Genomic DNA, 16,162 nt, shown 5'->3' on the forward strand with positions numbered 1-16,162 from the left:
GTAGAAGAAGAAACTCCACCTGGAGTTGGAGACGTTCGGAGTCGTCCAGAGTCACCCGGAGTCGTTCAGAGTCGTTTGGAGTGGTTCGGAGTCGTCCGGCGTTGTTTGCAGTCGTCCGGAATCGTTCAAAGTAGCTCGGAGTCGCCCGGAGTCGTTCGCAGTCGTCCAGAATCGTTTGGAGTCGAAGTCATCCGGAGCCGGAATCGGCCTTCGAAACAAAGGCCTCTACACGAAGTGCACGCGCAAAGTGAAAGACAAAAAACACAACAAAATGAAATGCCTGATCAAAAGCACATTAAACCCGGCAGCTCCTGTTGACTGCAAACGACTCCAAACAACTCGGGATGCCTCCGGACGACTCCGACGGCTCCGGCCGACTCCGGATGACTCGGACTCCCAACGACTCCGAACGACTCGGGCTGGCTCCAGACGACTCCGGATGATGCTGGGCAGACCTACTTTCCAGAGTCGATTCCGAAATTATCGGATTCGGATCGGAGTCGACTCCGTATTTTTGCCAACTTTACCCATCACTACTCCGACTACATCGTGGTCCAAAACATTTGACATTTGCGTCCGCAAAATCAGCTGTCAAATCGTCGCAACACTCCAGTCTTGTTATGAAATTGCTCCGTGCTTGGTCGTAGTTGTTGTGCGAAAGAAAATGTAAGTAATCTTGCAATAAGTCTTAAAAGCTTTTAAAAAATAACCATTTACTTTAAACTTCGATCCAGCATCACCTACACCATGCTGCGACAGGCATCGTCGCTGAGGCGGCCATTCGTCGTTAGCCGCCGCTGGCATTCGTCGACACCGGCACCGAAAGTGAACCCGGTCGTGCTCGCGAACATCAAAGCATCCGACCGGTACCGTCCGGGCAGCCGATACCACGGGTTCGTCTGCACCCAGGCCCAGTATATCGCGGACTTCAACATGACGGCGTACATGTTTCAGCACGAAAAGACGGGCCTGCAGTACCTGCACGTGGACCGGCAGGACACGAACAACGTGTTTTCGATCAACTTCCGCACCACGCCGTTCGATTCGACCGGTCTGCCCCACATCCTCGAGCACAATGTGCTGTGCGGGTCGCAGAAGTTTCCCGTGCGCGATCCGTTCTTCAAGATGCTGAACCGCAGCTTGGCCACCTTCATGAACGCGATGACCGGGCCCGACTACACGCTTTACCCGTTCAGTTCGACGAACGAGATCGACTACCGGAATCTGCAGGCAATCTACATGGATGCAGCGTTCCGGCCGAACCTAAAGTATCTGGACTTCCTGCAGGAAGGCTGGCGGTTGGAGCACGCGGAGCTGCAAAACCCCAAGTCGGAGTACGTGTTCAAGGGCGTCGTGTACAACGAGATGAAGGGTGCATTTTCGGAAAATTCGGCCGTGTTTGGGCAGAAGTTTTTCAACAAGCTGCTGCCGGACCATACGTACGGTTACGTGTCGGGGGGCGATCCGCTGGACATACCGTCGCTCAAGCATCAGGATCTGGTGGACTTCCACCGCAAGTACTACCATCCGAGCAATGCGCGCATTTTCAGCTACGGTTGCTTCGATCTGGACAAAACGATGGCGTTCGTGGACGGGCAGTATCTGCAGGATTTCGAGCGCATCGACACGCGGTACAGCGTGATACCGCCGCAGAAGCGGTGGACGAGCGCGAAGAAGGACCACGTGCGCTGCCGATACGACAACATGGGCGCACCGCTCGAGAAGCAGAACCAGATCGCGATCGGGTACCTGATGACGGACATTACCGACGTGTACGAAACGTTCCTGATGCACATACTGACCGAGCTGCTGGTGAAGGGGCCCAACTCGTTCTTCTACCGGAACCTGATCGAGCCGAACATTTCCGGCGGCTACAACCAGCTGACCGGGTTCGATTCGCACATCCGCGATACGATGTTTGTGGTCGGGCTGCAGGATCTGGCCGTGGAGGACTTTGACCGGGTGGCGCAAATCTTCGACCGCACGGTGGAGGAAGTCATCGCGAAGGGGTTCGAGCCGGCCCACATCGAAAGCGTGCTGCACAGCATCGAGCTGACGATGAAGCACCAGACCAGCCGGTTCGGGCTGGGTCTGCTGTTCAATCTGACGCCGCTGTGGAACCACGACGGTGATTTGATACGCGCCATGAACGTAAGCGAATCCGTGGCCAAGCTGAGGGAAAACATGGCCAACAATCCGAAATACCTGCAGAACAAGGTGGAGTACTACTTCCGCAACAACAAGCATCGACTGACGATGACGATGTCGCCGGACGAAAACTACGAGAAGCAGTTTGTGGACGCGGAACGCAAGAATCTGGAAGCGAAAGTATCGCAGTTGAACGAATCGGACCGGGCACGTATCTACCGGGAAGGTATCGAACTGTCCGAATCGCAGAAGGCGCATCCCAACACGGACGTGCTGCCCTGTCTGAAGCTGAACGAGATCGAGAAAAAGCTACCGGAAACCAACGTCGAGCAGCGGCTAGTAACGAACGTTCCGACGCAACTGTGCCGCGTGGACACCAACGGCGTCGTGTACTTCCGGGCCATCCTGGACGTCAATGGGTTAAGTACGGAGCAAAAGCTGCTTCTGCCACTGTTCAACACGATCGTGACACAGTTCGGAACCAAGGGCATTGACTACCGGGCGTTTGATCAGCTGATCAGCTCCAAAACGTCGGGAATTGGCTTCTCCACGCATCTGGTGGAGAACGTGCACAACATGCAGCAGTACGAGTTCGGGCTGTACCTCGGCACGTACGCGCTGGACAAGAACGTGCCGGACATGTTCGACATCTTTAGGCGCATTTTCAACGAGCTCGAGCTGAACGATGTTAAGCGGTTTGAGATGCTGCTGGAAAACTACCTGTCCGAGATGTCGGTCGGTATCGCCCAGTCCGGGCACATGTACGCGATGCAGAACGCAAACGGTTTGGTAACGGAGGCGGGCCGGTTAAGGGAGCGGCTGATGGGCATCGAGCATCTCGCCTTCATGAAGGATCTGGCCCAGCGCCATTCGGCCGAGGAAATTCTGGACAAATGCCGCTCGATTGCGAAGCTGTTCGAGGAGTCGGGAATGCGCTGCGCACTTAACTTCACGCCCACCTCGGAGCAGCAAACGGTGCAGCACTACGGCAAGTTCATCGACAGCATTCCCGTGCGCAGTACGCAGGCGAGGGTTTGGAACGTTTCGGAGCCGCTGGCGACGACGCCGTCGGGTGAATGCCGCCACACGGTCATGAACATTCCCGTCAACTACTGCGCCAAGTCAATCGTGGCCGTCCCGTACACCCATCGCCACTATGCGCCGCTCAAGGTGCTCGCGAAGTACCTGTCGGCCAAGTATCTGCTGCCGGTGGTGCGCGAACAGAACGGCGCGTACGGTGCGGGTGCGAAAATCACGTCGGACGGGCTGTTCAACTTCTACAGCTACCGCGATCCGAACTCGCGCGCCACGCTGGACGTGTTCGATGAGGCGTACGGGTGGAACATGCGCACCGTGCCGCAGATGGACGAGCAGACGCTGTTCGAGGCGAAGCTGGGCGTGCTGCAGCAGCTGGACGTGCCAATTGCGCCACTCGAGCGGGGCATGGATCTGTTCCGGCAGGGCATTTCCGACGAGCTGTTCGGGCAGCACCGTGCGGCCGTGCTGGACGTCGGCAAGGACCTGCTGCTGGAGGTTAACGAGCACTATTTGAAGCCGGGCGCGGTGAAGGTGGTTGGGAAGTCGGTGCTCGGACCGGAAAACAAGCAGCTTTCGAAGGACGGTGAAAACTGGACGACTTTTGCGTTGCAATAAGGAGAAAATGTTGCTGTGGTCTAATAAACATGATGTTCTACTTAGTTGTTTGAAATTATCGTATGGTGTGTGTTGTCCATCATTTCAATTCCTGTGAACATTCATCGAGCAAAAGGAGAGACACGTAAAACATCATTTTCTTTATGTATACATGGGATTGCATAATTTACTGATGGAAAACAAAAAAAAAACACTAACAAAAATTGCTCACAAAAAAACCATTATTACGCATGTTAAACCCTACGTTCTCATGTTAAGGGAGAGTATAATGATACCGGAAAATCGATTGCTAATTTTATAGAACGTACAAAAAAGAGACCCCCTTCCCTCCACCGTTCCGCCGTTGTTCCGTAAATGCAGGATGCCCACGTTGGAATGATGTTGTCCTACGTCCTACCCTCTCTCTGTTTCGAATCGCTTTCCCGCGCGAAAGCCACGTGTCTTTTGGGGAAGAGTTTAAATGGAAGAAACAACATCGTTTCGCCTTTTTTGTCCGTATTTCTTGCTGCGCGGCACTCTAGGCCCGCGGCCCTAGTTGTTTAAAACCATTGAAGATGACCGAGATGAACGGCACGGAAGCGACCGTATTGCACACTTTCTGTACTGGCGCACTACTGCAAGTGTAACCCAAATAATTGTCTTCAAACATTACGGCTTTACTCGGTCGAACATGTCCTTTCCCTAGCCGGTAAATGTCCCTGTTGTGTCTCGAGGATAAGTTGTGTCCTTTTTCCAGGTAGCCAAAAGCAAATACCCAGCATAGCATATGGGTATTGGTGCACACCAGGCAGGATTAAAGGATGATTTAAAAACTCGAACCACTGCTGCTACTGTGCCCTTTCGGCAAGCAAGCCATACCCACACCAGAGTCGAATAAAAAAAGGTTCACAGTTTGCAATTGCAATGTGTACTTGCACCCTTTTTCATGCACCACCTCTTTCCCGTACCATTATAACTGCAGTAAATATCTCTTTTCCTCCTCCTCCTCCTCCTCCTCCTCCTCCTCCTCTATTACGCGTCGTTGCCAGTACAAAAAAATGCACCATACATTGTGTGTGTTTGTTTGTTTGTGTTGGTGTATGATTTTTCTCTTCCCCGGTTCAGCTAATCTACCTAGCTCGCTGGTTGTCCATTCGATCGATAAACGCAGATCCGCAGTATCGGCAGTTCCGCACACTATTCGATAAGTTTAATGCATCTGTGTAGTTTTGTGATTAAAATTGCGCAGGCGCTTTTCAGCTTTTCAGAGAAGCGACGCACGTGGTCGAGAGGCGCGCTTCGCTTTACGGATTATTATACCGGTACATTGCAACACCGACCACGCCGATCAGGATCGTACCTACGAGGTAACCCCACATCATGATCTGGGGAAGAGTAAAAGCAACCGAACGTTAAGATGGCGCCCATTTCGAAAATTTTCTCTTTTAACTCCGTTTAACCTTTACTGCTTTACCTTGGACGATTCAGTGGTTTGGGCGGCTGGCGGAGCCTTTGTCTTTTGTTCAAGCTTCTGCGCCTGGCCCAGCATCTTCTGGTACAGGTCGCGCTCGTTGCGAGCCTCACGCTTTGATTTCAGGATCAGTTTGGATAATTCCTATCAATTTATTAGAAGAGAAAAGATAAAATTACCGCATCCAGCAGGAGTCATGTGGGCAACTTTCGCTCGTTTCACTTACGGATTGTATTAGCTTATCGTCAACGTCGATCGTTGCCGCTTTCTGCAGAAGCGTAATAGCACCAGCCGTGTCGCCCTTTGCGTCTAAAATCTATATTGCGAAAGAGAAAGATCAAATGAAATGAAAAGTTTGTTTAATTATTGCCGTGAGCACTACACATACCTTGCCCTTGCGGTACAGAGCCTTGGCGTTGTTCGGTTGACACTTTAGCACATGGTCCACCGACTTCAGGGCCGCCTCGTGGGCCGATATTTTAAGCTGAGCCAGCGCGAGGTTATTGTACACTTTCATACGATCTTCCAGCAAATCCTGCAGCTCCGCGGTGGACAACTGATAAGGAAAACCGGGTAGAGAAATTAGTTGCGCCCCCTTCCAGTACGTACGGGCATTTGACGATAAGCGGAAAACAAGAGCGCTATGCACTTTTTGTTTCTGCTTTCCCTTCGCCTTTGCCTTACCTCAACCGAGCCTGCCGAGCCGGATTCCATCATGCCACCGGCGCTGACCGTATCGTCCAGATACTCGAGCGCCCGGCGATAGCTCTGTATGGCCAAGTTATACTCCTGGCGCTTCATCCAGAAGTTGCCGCGCAATCGCTTCCTGTTGCCGATTTCCTTGCGCGACGCGTACGTTCGCGCCTCGATGTCGCTTTCCTCCCGCATCGACACCAGCTCGACCGTGTAGGTGATGGTCGCGTTCGGTGGCACGGTCCGTATCACCGGATCCTGCTCGGTCGGATCTTTCACCCCCAGCTCGCCGTATGCGAAGCGCGGATTTACGATCACTTCCGCCACCTCGCCCTCGTTCATGAGCTTCAGCGCCATATCTAATCCTTGCACCACCTGCCCAATGGGGACGGTTGTGGATGGGAATTAATGACAATGCGATAAATGGTACTATTGTTCGTACTTACCTCCACATCGTCAATTTGCACCACAGCATTGTTTTGCTCCTCGACCACCGTACCATCCTCGAGACGCCCGGTGTAGCTGACGGTTACCAGATCTTTGCTTTCGGGCCGCAGTTCCGATCGGCCCTTTTTCAGCACCTTCTTCAGCAGCGTCCCATTGCCCAGGATGTCCATACATTCCGATTCGCTTTCCTCCGTTGCTTTCGCTTCGCTCTCGGGTTTGTCGTTTTGTTCGGATGTAGACGGCTGTTCGTTTACTTCTGCGGGAGCTGGCACCGATGAGGCTAGCTCGGCACGCTCCTGCTCGTTTAGATTCGACAAATCTTCGAAGGAGCTGCTACTTGATTTTTCCGCATCCATGATGACTCACGCGAAGTTAGCTGCAAACGAGCGGGAACACAGAACGATACAGAGTGGGTAAAGCGAGAGGATGATGCAGCAGTAGTGTTTAGAAAGCGATCGCACAAAGCCCTCGTTATCACGCAATCAGCCCCGACCCGTGGTACGCTCGAGTGGTAGATAGCAGCTTTCGTGCCCCCTCCAGACCGAACCCTCCCGAAGACCCGCGCTATTACAACACCAGACACAAAACAGGCTTTCGCTGTGGCCTCCGTCGAACTTTCTGCGCAATGACGTCGTCAAAAATGGCACTAGAATCTCGGATTTGCTACCTGAAGGCGGATGGGCAGCAACGAATATTCTGGAAGGCGCAGTGGATACTTTCTTTTCAAAACACTTCTTTTCGGGGGGCGCACTTATCCGCGCGAAACGGCGAAAACACGCATCGAATGTAAATAAAATTCACACAGAAAACGACTTACCTGCAACGAAACGAAAGTTTTCCTACCCGCAGCGACACAAGAAAAACAAATGCTAATGGTGCAGGTTTGACAGGTTCGATGAAATGGCAAATAATACACGATGAAACGGAAACTCGACGAAGATTCAAATGGTGCTGCCCAGTGACAGTTGTAGGGTCGTTCGCGTTGTTTTTTATTGTCTCGAAAGTGGTTTTAATACCCAGCTGATGAAAAACTTAGATGATATTTTTTTCTTAATATATTTCTGAGTTTTTTGGAACTAAAACCAGCAATTAAATGAAATGTATTGGAAACAAAGGAAACAGAGAATAAGAAAAATTCTAACGTCTGCGGGAAGCAGCAACGACTGTCACTGGCAAACGTCTCGCTGTCAAAGGTAACGTCTGACGGTGTCAAATTTTTCATTTGTCTACTGTGGGGATTCTTTCTACGGCGTTTGCCTCAATTTTCACATGTGCGTTTCTGTAGCTCCGGCACCAAAGTGTAAATTTCATTGGTTAATTGTTGTTTCGCACCCCTTTTTCCGACCCGATTGCAGTGTAAAAGCGACGCGCCAGCAAGTGTGACCGAAGCAGGATGAATCCGGAAAAGCTGAAGAAAATGCAGAGCGAGGTGCGCATCGGCGGCAAGGGCATGCCCCGCCGCAAGAAGAAGATCGTCCACACGAGCTCGGCCGTCGACGACAAGAAGCTGCAGCTGTCGTTGAAGAAGCTCGGAGTCAACACGATCCCCGGCATCGAGGAGGTGAACATGATCAAAAACGACGGCTCGGTGATCCACTTCAACAACCCAAAGACACAGGCTTCGCTGGGCACCAACACGTTCGCCATCACCGGCCACAGCGAAACGAAAATGATCACGGAAATGCTGCCCAACATCATCTCCCAGCTCGGGCCGGAGGGTTTGAACCAGCTGAAGAAGCTGGCGACGGCGGCCGCCGCCGAAGAGGATGACGACGTGCCGGAGCTCACCGAGAACTTTGAGGAGGTGTCGAAGAAGGAGGCGGAGACGAAAGAGGCGGCCGCTGCCAGCTCGAAGGCCCCAGAGGTTCCCGCATCTTCCTAAGTACACAAACTAAAACACACACGCACTCACACACACATAAACACACAAAAGGCTCTGCTCTTAAGTAATACAACAACCCCCATGCTAGAGTTTAACCCCCGTTTTGTTTCTTTTCGCGGGTGTGCGGTGCCACCGGAAACAAGCACCCAAACCTATTGGAAATGGCAAGCCGAACGACGTTCGTGCGGTAAACAAAACACATACACACCTTTCGCTCAATAGCGCGAGCATCCAACTCTGCTACCCTTCGACCCCCGCGGCCAAACTCATCACAATTTTACGGTGCATTTCGGCTTGCCGCAGTTCCGCCGGAACCATCTTCGCAGGGTGTGCGTGTGTGTGTCTCTGTGTGGGCATTCTCTTTGCTAGCACCCCCCCTAGCCCCGACATGCATTACGCCAGCTTATATTTTTTGGATAGTGTCTCTTCTACAAACCCATGGTGGTATATGGAATTGCTTTCTTTTGTTGAACAACCAAGTTGTGCGGAGCAGTTTCCGCGGCCGAGAAAAATGTATGATCGAAAGTATGGTGACATTTTAAGAATTAAAAACTAATTGAACCATCTCCTCCGTCCGTCATGTGACGCACGCGTGCTTTGAGGTAGGTTAACTGTAAAGGCATTGAGAATTTCATTTCCTTTCCACAATGTGTGCATAATGAGAAACGGATTTCGTTGGACCTTGAACTTCGAGTGAACTTTGTTTGCGAAGGCAAAGCAAACCAGCAACCCACAGCGCATCATCCAATTAGCAAACAAGCCAAACCTTTTGTTTGATCAGGCATGGAACGCTTCTTATTTACACAGGAATTAAATACTTTGTTGTGGACTACCACAAATGTGAGAAATTATGGACTTTTTGGATTCTGTTTCATTGCACAAAGGTGCACGAAAGTATGAAACAAATGGGCGGAATCCACATTGCGCGGAAAAGTTAGGTTAAGTGATGAGTCAGAAGAAGCGCATTTTGGACAATTGAGACGCCTCTGCGTATGTGCATCTGAAACATTACTAAACAAATGCATAAAATACAAGTTAAACAAATAAAAATAAAGAGCAGAATGGCGGAAAATGCAATAAATCGTCCCATTGCAGGCTCCCCGCATTGTGCTTCGGAACAGCGCACCATCTGTCAACTTGCAAATGGAGGTTATGTACACCCGGCAATCAATAATGCTAAAAATAGTTGAGCAGCGTTCTTTTTCCATTGCCGCTTCGTCGCTGGCCAAAAGAAAGTGGGCTGCAGTTCTATCGGGCAGTCGGAAATGCGGTTAACCACAAGCGACGCAAAAGGCACATACCTCTCCCTGATAAGAAACCATAAACATTATATGGGGCACGCTAGCGCCTGATTGTTTTGATTGCTACGGATATACGCACATCGATGGCGCATGGGAGAACAACATGTGGCTGTGTTTGTGTGTGTGTGTGTGTGTGTGTGTGTAGCATTACTTCCGCATTGGGAGGCTACTGCGCGCGCTTGTTTTGGCTGGAAAATTAAGGACCACATGGTCAGGGGCCAATATCGATCCTGCCGATCCATAGCAAGTACATTGAGGATGCACTCAATTATATATAATTTCATGATTTAAGGATTTTAAGGATGTATTACAATTATGAAAATCAGACTCTTTTCGTCCTGCATGTTTCCCCTCATACCCCTAAAAGTAAAGATAAAAGGTCATCAACAAGCAATTAGAAAAAAAAGGAGGCAACTATCGAACTCTTGTCCGCTCGCAATCTCCACCGTTTTATTTACAGTCAAATTGGTCGTCTCTCGATTTCTGCATTGCTCTCGAAGATTTATTGTGGCATATATGTCCTAAGAATGTGTGTGTGTGTGGGGAACCTTTTTTATACGCTTCTCTAGAACGAACCTACTACAGAGTAATTGCCAAACGTGAAGGTAAGAGTTTTTCTTTGTTGTTGTTTAAATCCTGGTAGCTGGTGACTGTTATCAGTTATGTTGGTATGCACACTTCCTGCTTCCTCTTTTTTATGCTTTTGTGCGTGCACACGCACACACCCATTCTCTATCCTATACACCTCCCTCTCGTTTGGAGCTCTGACTCCGACTTTCTAAGACTGTCATGCTAGTAGTAGTATCGAGTAGTAGTAGTAGTTATCAAAAAACGAGTTGAAATGTAACAAAACTGTGTATCGATTAACATTGAGGATACATACCCACACAAACACCTACCCACGCACACACACGCACTCACACAGAGCTAAAGTAAATAGTCCTTCTATACATCCTACATTATCCTTTATAATATTGAATATGTGTGCGCGCGCGTGTATGTGTGTGTGCATTTCAAATTTCTCCTATCCTGTAGTGCCAGGCCAGCACCACACCACGGTCTGCTCGAGACGGCGATCAACTTCTTGCAAGACACTGCTCCCCCTGCCACTGGTTCTGGCTAAGCGGCGATGATGATGGCGATGGTTGTTTGATTCTGACGATGACGACATGGACGACATTGATGCTGTTGGTTCCAACCGACATGTGCACCAGCATGGACCGTTACATAAAATCATCGTAATCGTCGTAATCATCATACTTGGTTTCATACTCGTTCAAAGTAGTCTTAGAAAAGGAGGTGAAAGCACAAGAAATTGAGTTTAGCATATTGGTGCCAGCGTTTTTCGTGCTCTACTACTTTTATATACTCACATTTTCACCCTCGACACGCAGCTTCGCTTTCACCTTGATGCCTTTGGTCTTCTTTGGCTTGTCACCTTTCTCGACCTTCTGCTTTTCCAAGTACAAGTTGTCTAGGGTGGTTTTAGCTTTCCGAATGTTATTGGACGACACTGCGGGTAAGAGAGCATACGGGTTAGATTGTTAGCATGCTAGAGATGCCACCACGGGCAATACTTACGGCTGGCAAACAGTTTCAGCAGCAGTTCTTCCAAAAAGCCTTGATATTCCGTACTCGCACGGTAGTTGGCCAGCTTTTTGCTTATCGCTTCGGCCAGTTCGGTAAACTCCTCCTTCGTGGTCGGATGCATTCCATCGATACCGTTGCCCGTGGACATTGGTGTGATGCCTAGCGTTTCCATGGCCGTTTTCAGGTCATTTTCTTCCTGCAGCTTCTGCAGCCTTCGCTTTTCGGCCAGTTGCTGTTCCGGCGTCATGTTCGCAAACTCTTCCTCCTCCCGCTGGAGTCGTTCCAGGTCCTCTTTTTTGAGTTTCTAAAAGCAAAACAAACCAACACGCACACACAACATAACCGGTTAGAGGAGTTTGAATGGAGCGGGAGTTGCGTTTTCTGGAACCTTCTGTTGGGCAGCTTTCTTAGGTTTGGCATTTTTCGTAGGTGTATCTTCCTGTTTGGGTGCATCCTTTTTCTCCTCCTCCTCGTCATCATCCTCCCAGTTGTCCTGTAAGACAAATTGCACAGAACAAAAGAAAGAAAGAAATCTTTAGTCAAATCTGCAGGCGGGCAAATTTCCCGCAATGCATTCGTCGCTGCTGACGTGCGCTATTGTGCAGTTTTTGCTACGGGTGGGGGTAATCACGTCGTTGACTCCAACCACACACATGCACACACTCTGGAACTGGAACACATTCCCAAACCACCACTTTCTACCCTCCAAACCAGCAGTGCTTGTGTGCACACGCAGGCACGTTCCCTCCCGCTCGATCGGCACATACCTTTACATCGTCCTCGTCCTCGCCAGCCCACTTGTTCACGTCGGCCTTGGCAAACAGCTGCTCGGCCTTCTGTTCGGCCAGTGCTTCTGCAAAGATGCATCGTAAACGGTGTTACGTTAGCGAGAGCTAAATTATTTATAGTCCTTCCACCCACAGTGCACAGTGCATTGTGTCTGGTGTGCACTGTGTGGATGTGGGGTGCCCCATTTTCAAACACTGCTTCCGTCCCACGGGTCGGAATGTCCTGGTGTATTATCACACCGTGTCACCGTGGCACTAGCGAATGCACCGAAACCCATGGAAGATGTGGCCACCTGGGTTGCACCGATCACCACTTACCCCAATCGTCCTCCATCGTGCAAAAGCGCTTAGAAAGTCGTCTTTTGGCAACGTTTCACCTTCCGCCAGTGGATTGTTGTATCTTTTCCTTTCGAGAAAACCCTTCTCCAAGCTGAGCAAACGTCGTGGATAACTTTTGCCTTTCTTTTTCGACGTTTCGTGTATTTTTTCTTCTCTTGTCGTCTTGACAGTTCTCGAAGGAGACAGAACACATGAGTCTGCAATGATGTCGTCGATGATCGCGTGGTGTACAAACGTTAATTTGGTTGAATGATATTTTAAAATAAATAGAACTAATCGCTTGTGTTTACAGCAAACCAGCAACAATTTATTATTGTTTCTCGTTCGAGAACACAATTTGTAGATAGATTTCTTTTTCATAGCCAATTATAAAATGAAAAACTTTTGTCATCCAAGCGAGCAAAGATGAGCGCAACCTCTTTTTATACCAGTTTTTGACGCGCGGATTGACAGTTCTGCTTCCGTGAGCAGAAATCCCAAATGTCAAAGCAATTCTGTTCTCTTTCCGGTTGCCAACTTTCGCTTGGAAGGTTGTTTTTGGTATCATCAAAAAGAATTTTCTGATTCAGGTGTGTTTCTTAGTGCTTTAATGTTTCTGCTAATTGCTCACTAATAGTTCGTTGTTTCTTTATAGCTGTAAGCGAAAAGTCAGCCAAGATGGCCAAGTCCAAGAATCACACCAATCACAATCAGAGTGAGTGCAATGCCGCCGGATGTTCGGTGCGCTTGTCGGCAGTATGCCAAATGGAGGTGCCACTTACCTTTCTGTAATACTAATATCCTGTTACTGTTTCTGTTTTATTGCAGACCAAAAGGCTCACAAGAACGGTATCAAGAAGCCCAAGCGCAAGCGTAATGAGTCCAAGCGCGGTGTAAGTAGTCCCCTTGCACCGGAAGATCTAGCGAAATGACTCGCCTCGGTGTCCAATTGACATTGCTTATTTCCTTGCATCCACATTACAGATGTGCCAGAAGTTCCTGCGCAACCTGCGGTACTCGAAGAAGGGTAACGTTTCGCACGAGGAGTCGCTGAAGCGCGCTGAGGAGCGTAAGGCAAAGTACGCCGGACAGCCCGCCCCGGTGAAGCTGTAAACACCTTCCCCCCCACAGTACGGTGCCGTGCATTCCGTACATATTTTCCATAACCGTGCTCGCGACATGTGAACCGTGCGATTGTGGGTGAATAAAAAAGCTACGTTAAAAGTATAACAAATAGTTTATTACAAATGACTCGCAGCAAAACCCGCCCGGCGATAGAGGCTGGTAGAGTATCAGCTGCTCCTCTCACTCAATGATATCATCTACATCTAGATCGAATATTGCGTTTAAATCACCCGTCTTGACGCTGCTGCTCACCGTGGAAGGATGTCTGGTAAGCTTGCCCGACTTCAGCCGGGCAGTAACGGTGGCGGAAGTCAGCTTGTAGCGTGGTCCTGCCAGCGGTTCTGTGCTTTCAGCCTCTTCATGCTCCTTCCTTTCGCTGTGGTTTTCGTTATGTACAGGCCGGGAGACGGTGGGTTTCGTGGTAAACCCGGACACCGTTGCCGTTAGCCTGGGATTGGAAAAGATGGAATATTTGGAGGACAGACTTACGCCCGGCTTTGGCTTCGGCTCCGCAGCGACACTGGCCGCGGACTGGGGGTTTGCACTTAAGCCTCCGCGCATGAGTGGCGCCAGCCCGATGCTGCTCGTCTTGACCCGTAGGTACGGTGAGTTAGAGTTGACTATTTTCCGCACCTTCTCCGACAAGGGCGTGCTACTGTTGAGATCCTGCATTGGACGCTTCCGGCCGACGGTTGGCCGCTGATCTGGCGTGTTCGGTACGCAACCGTCCGGAGAACCGATGCTCTCCTCGGTCGACGTGTTGGTGGACGCTTCCTTTGCCTTCTGCTTCAGCAGTTGCTCCAGCCGGTAGATTTCACTATCGCACGTGGACAGGTTGTCTTCGAGCGTTTTTCGCTTTCTCCGCTCCTCGACAAGCTCGTTCTGCAGACGCTTCAGCCGGTCGGATTGCTCCTTTCGCTTGATCTCTTGCGCCTGTAGCTCACGTTTCAGTGCAGTGGCCAGTGCGATCACCGCCTGGCGGCTCATATCGCTTGTCAGCATCTGTTCCACCTCTTGTGCGGTCGCTTCTATCGCTTGCTTTACCACCGCGTACGATTGTAGCTTCGTTTTCACGCTCTCCAGCTCTTCCTGCACCTTGCCCAGCATTTTCCGATCGCCCCTCAACATATCCGTCTCGTGCTTGAGCGCAAACAGGGCCGTGTTCTTGGTGCGCAACTCCTCCTCCAGGCCCAGCAATGTTTTCCTCATCTTTTTCTGCTCCCCCTTATGTTCCGTCACTTTTTCCTCAAACGTTTTCAGCTGTTTTTGCTGCTCGCGCACCTTCAGCGTAAGATTGTCCAACTTTTCGAACAGTGCAGCATTGTCCTCGGTGGTGTCGAGGCTCGTCGTCACGTTGAAGTACACTTTGACCAGCCTTGCTTCGGTGCAACGATTGCGGCATTGGGGGCAGGTTTTGGAGCTACAAGTAATTGATTGGATTTAGAAAACAGCGGTCTGAGGCAGAGCAGCTTGTGATCTGTGTCTTACCGTTCCAGCCATTGCAGCAGGCACAGGTGGTGAAACATGTGGCCACATGGTGTTATGTCTACTTCGGCCGAAGGTACAAATAAATCCGAACAAATAGGACAAGCTAAATGCATACTAATGGTATTATTTCTCAGTAAAAATAAGTAAACAAGATAAAGTTAAAAAACGCGCGCGCGCGCGTCCGTCTCTCAACAAAACAGTCTTGCTTCTAGATGTTCTTCTTCGCTTTGTTGTTCAGCTCAGCTGATGTGAGATGCAACACAATAGCCTTCTACAATCGATTACAGGAACCAGCGGCTGTTTGTTTGTAATGAAAATCATTCTGTATGTGATGACATGCGTTTTACTTTAATTTATTTGCCTTGTATAGAGTAATTAAATAGAAAATATCGTAATTATTCGTGAAAATTCAATGTTTTCGAAAACTGCTGTTTTGATTTTGAAATGTTGAAATGTCAGTGTGTATTTACAGGAGAGAATTGTATACTTCATAGTAAAGCAAGGCAGAAAACAAACACACACACACACACTTTCAACTGATTGCAGAGTGGTGCCGATTTTGGAAATGTAGTAAATTCGGGAGCTTTGCTCAACTCCAATTTAATCAAGTGTTTGTAGAATGCGTTCTGTATGATAATGTGATTCAAGCTTGTTTACAAATGGGTGGTTAAGAGACTTCCTGTCGGGCTACACATTCTTCACATCCAACGAACATTCGATAGCCCGCGATAAATGAGGTATCTTTTTGGTAGAGCAACAAAAGCTAGACTAATGAAGTTAAATTTTGTTATATTAAGTTAAGTAATTTATGTGCAGTGGTGGGTGATGTTCAATATTGAAATGGATTGAAGATCAACAAGCGTTTTTATGTACATTTCATCGAATCGCTACCACATTGCCACATTGTTTTTCCTGATCAAGCCATGAGTAAATTCTATATCCTTCAAGATATGCTCCTTAAGATACTGACAACAAGATATCAGCAGGTTGTTTTCACATTATTAAAGATAGCCTGTGATTTTAGGAGTGCTTTGAGTTCCATGCGGGCTAGGAAGGACGAAGAAGCCAAATCCTTTTTCCTAACTTTAATGCCCGATCTATCAACGGTCGAGGGAAATGGCTACAAAAGTGTGGTCGCTTATCCGTATGTTAAACCCCCTCCTTAGATCGGATTTTTTTTTAGCAGGTCTACTAACAACTCTTTGCCTCAATAACTCGTTCCCTGAGATTATGATCTTCTCTATATTTCAATTCCCGAATTATATCTCACCATTACACT

General features: G+C 49.2%; 6 protein-coding genes across 7 annotated transcripts; 3 read left to right on the forward strand and 3 right to left on the reverse strand.

Moving 5' to 3' along the window:
* Nucleotides 1-557: 557 nt before the first annotated feature.
* On the forward strand, nt 558-3,861 carry LOC121591466 (presequence protease, mitochondrial). Its single transcript, XM_041911978.1, has 2 exons — nt 558-666; nt 735-3,861. The coding sequence occupies exon 2, from the start codon at nt 748-750 to the stop codon at nt 3,799-3,801; it is 3,054 nt and encodes a 1,017-aa protein (XP_041767912.1). The 5' UTR covers nt 558-666; nt 735-747; the 3' UTR covers nt 3,802-3,861.
* Nucleotides 3,862-3,933: 72 nt separating this feature from the next.
* LOC121591467 (peptidyl-prolyl cis-trans isomerase FKBP8) lies at nt 3,934-7,311 on the reverse strand. 2 transcript variants are annotated; one of them, XM_041911980.1, is made up of 8 exons: nt 7,209-7,273; nt 7,059-7,087; nt 6,391-6,767; nt 5,936-6,319; nt 5,640-5,807; nt 5,478-5,567; nt 5,255-5,395; nt 3,934-5,165 (listed from the first exon to the last, which is right to left on the reverse strand). In XM_041911980.1, exons 3-8 carry the CDS (start codon nt 6,745-6,747, stop codon nt 5,085-5,087), a joined length of 1,221 nt encoding a protein of 406 aa, XP_041767914.1. In that variant the 5' UTR covers nt 6,748-6,767; nt 7,059-7,087; nt 7,209-7,273; the 3' UTR covers nt 3,934-5,084. The 2 variants fall into 2 exon arrangements, with proteins under 2 accessions (XP_041767914.1, XP_041767913.1); XM_041911979.1 differs by lacking the exon at nt 7,059-7,087 and having other exon boundaries at nt 7,209-7,311.
* A 236-nt stretch (nt 7,312-7,547) lies between these two features.
* On the forward strand, nt 7,548-8,368 carry LOC121591470 (transcription factor BTF3 homolog 4). The gene is made up of 2 exons (XM_041911982.1): nt 7,548-7,662; nt 7,747-8,368. Exon 2 carries the CDS (start codon nt 7,785-7,787, stop codon nt 8,271-8,273), a length of 489 nt encoding a protein of 162 aa, XP_041767916.1. The 5' UTR covers nt 7,548-7,662; nt 7,747-7,784; the 3' UTR covers nt 8,274-8,368.
* Nucleotides 8,369-9,997: 1,629 nt separating this feature from the next.
* On the reverse strand, nt 9,998-12,438 carry LOC121591469 (eukaryotic translation initiation factor 3 subunit J). Its single transcript, XM_041911981.1, has 6 exons — nt 12,271-12,438; nt 11,932-12,017; nt 11,553-11,657; nt 11,156-11,468; nt 10,948-11,087; nt 9,998-10,860 (listed from the first exon to the last, which is right to left on the reverse strand). The coding sequence occupies exons 1-6, from the start codon at nt 12,284-12,286 to the stop codon at nt 10,798-10,800; spliced, it is 723 nt and encodes a 240-aa protein (XP_041767915.1). The 5' UTR covers nt 12,287-12,438; the 3' UTR covers nt 9,998-10,797.
* A 320-nt stretch (nt 12,439-12,758) lies between these two features.
* LOC121594035 (60S ribosomal protein L29) lies at nt 12,759-13,500 on the forward strand. Its single transcript, XM_041916903.1, has 4 exons — nt 12,759-12,860; nt 12,926-12,985; nt 13,099-13,163; nt 13,255-13,500. The coding sequence occupies exons 2-4, from the start codon at nt 12,949-12,951 to the stop codon at nt 13,381-13,383; spliced, it is 231 nt and encodes a 76-aa protein (XP_041772837.1). The 5' UTR covers nt 12,759-12,860; nt 12,926-12,948; the 3' UTR covers nt 13,384-13,500.
* LOC121594034 (E3 ubiquitin-protein ligase TRAIP) lies at nt 13,489-15,143 on the reverse strand. The gene is made up of 2 exons (XM_041916902.1): nt 14,884-15,143; nt 13,489-14,815 (listed from the first exon to the last, which is right to left on the reverse strand). The coding sequence occupies exons 1-2, from the start codon at nt 14,994-14,996 to the stop codon at nt 13,576-13,578; spliced, it is 1,353 nt and encodes a 450-aa protein (XP_041772836.1). The 5' UTR covers nt 14,997-15,143; the 3' UTR covers nt 13,489-13,575.
* Nucleotides 15,144-16,162: the final 1,019 nt, after the last annotated feature.

The sequence above is a fragment of the Anopheles merus genome, chromosome 2L, assembly GCF_017562075.2.
Source record: "Anopheles merus strain MAF chromosome 2L, AmerM5.1, whole genome shotgun sequence".
Lineage (NCBI taxonomy): Eukaryota > Metazoa > Arthropoda > Insecta > Diptera > Culicidae > Anopheles > Anopheles merus.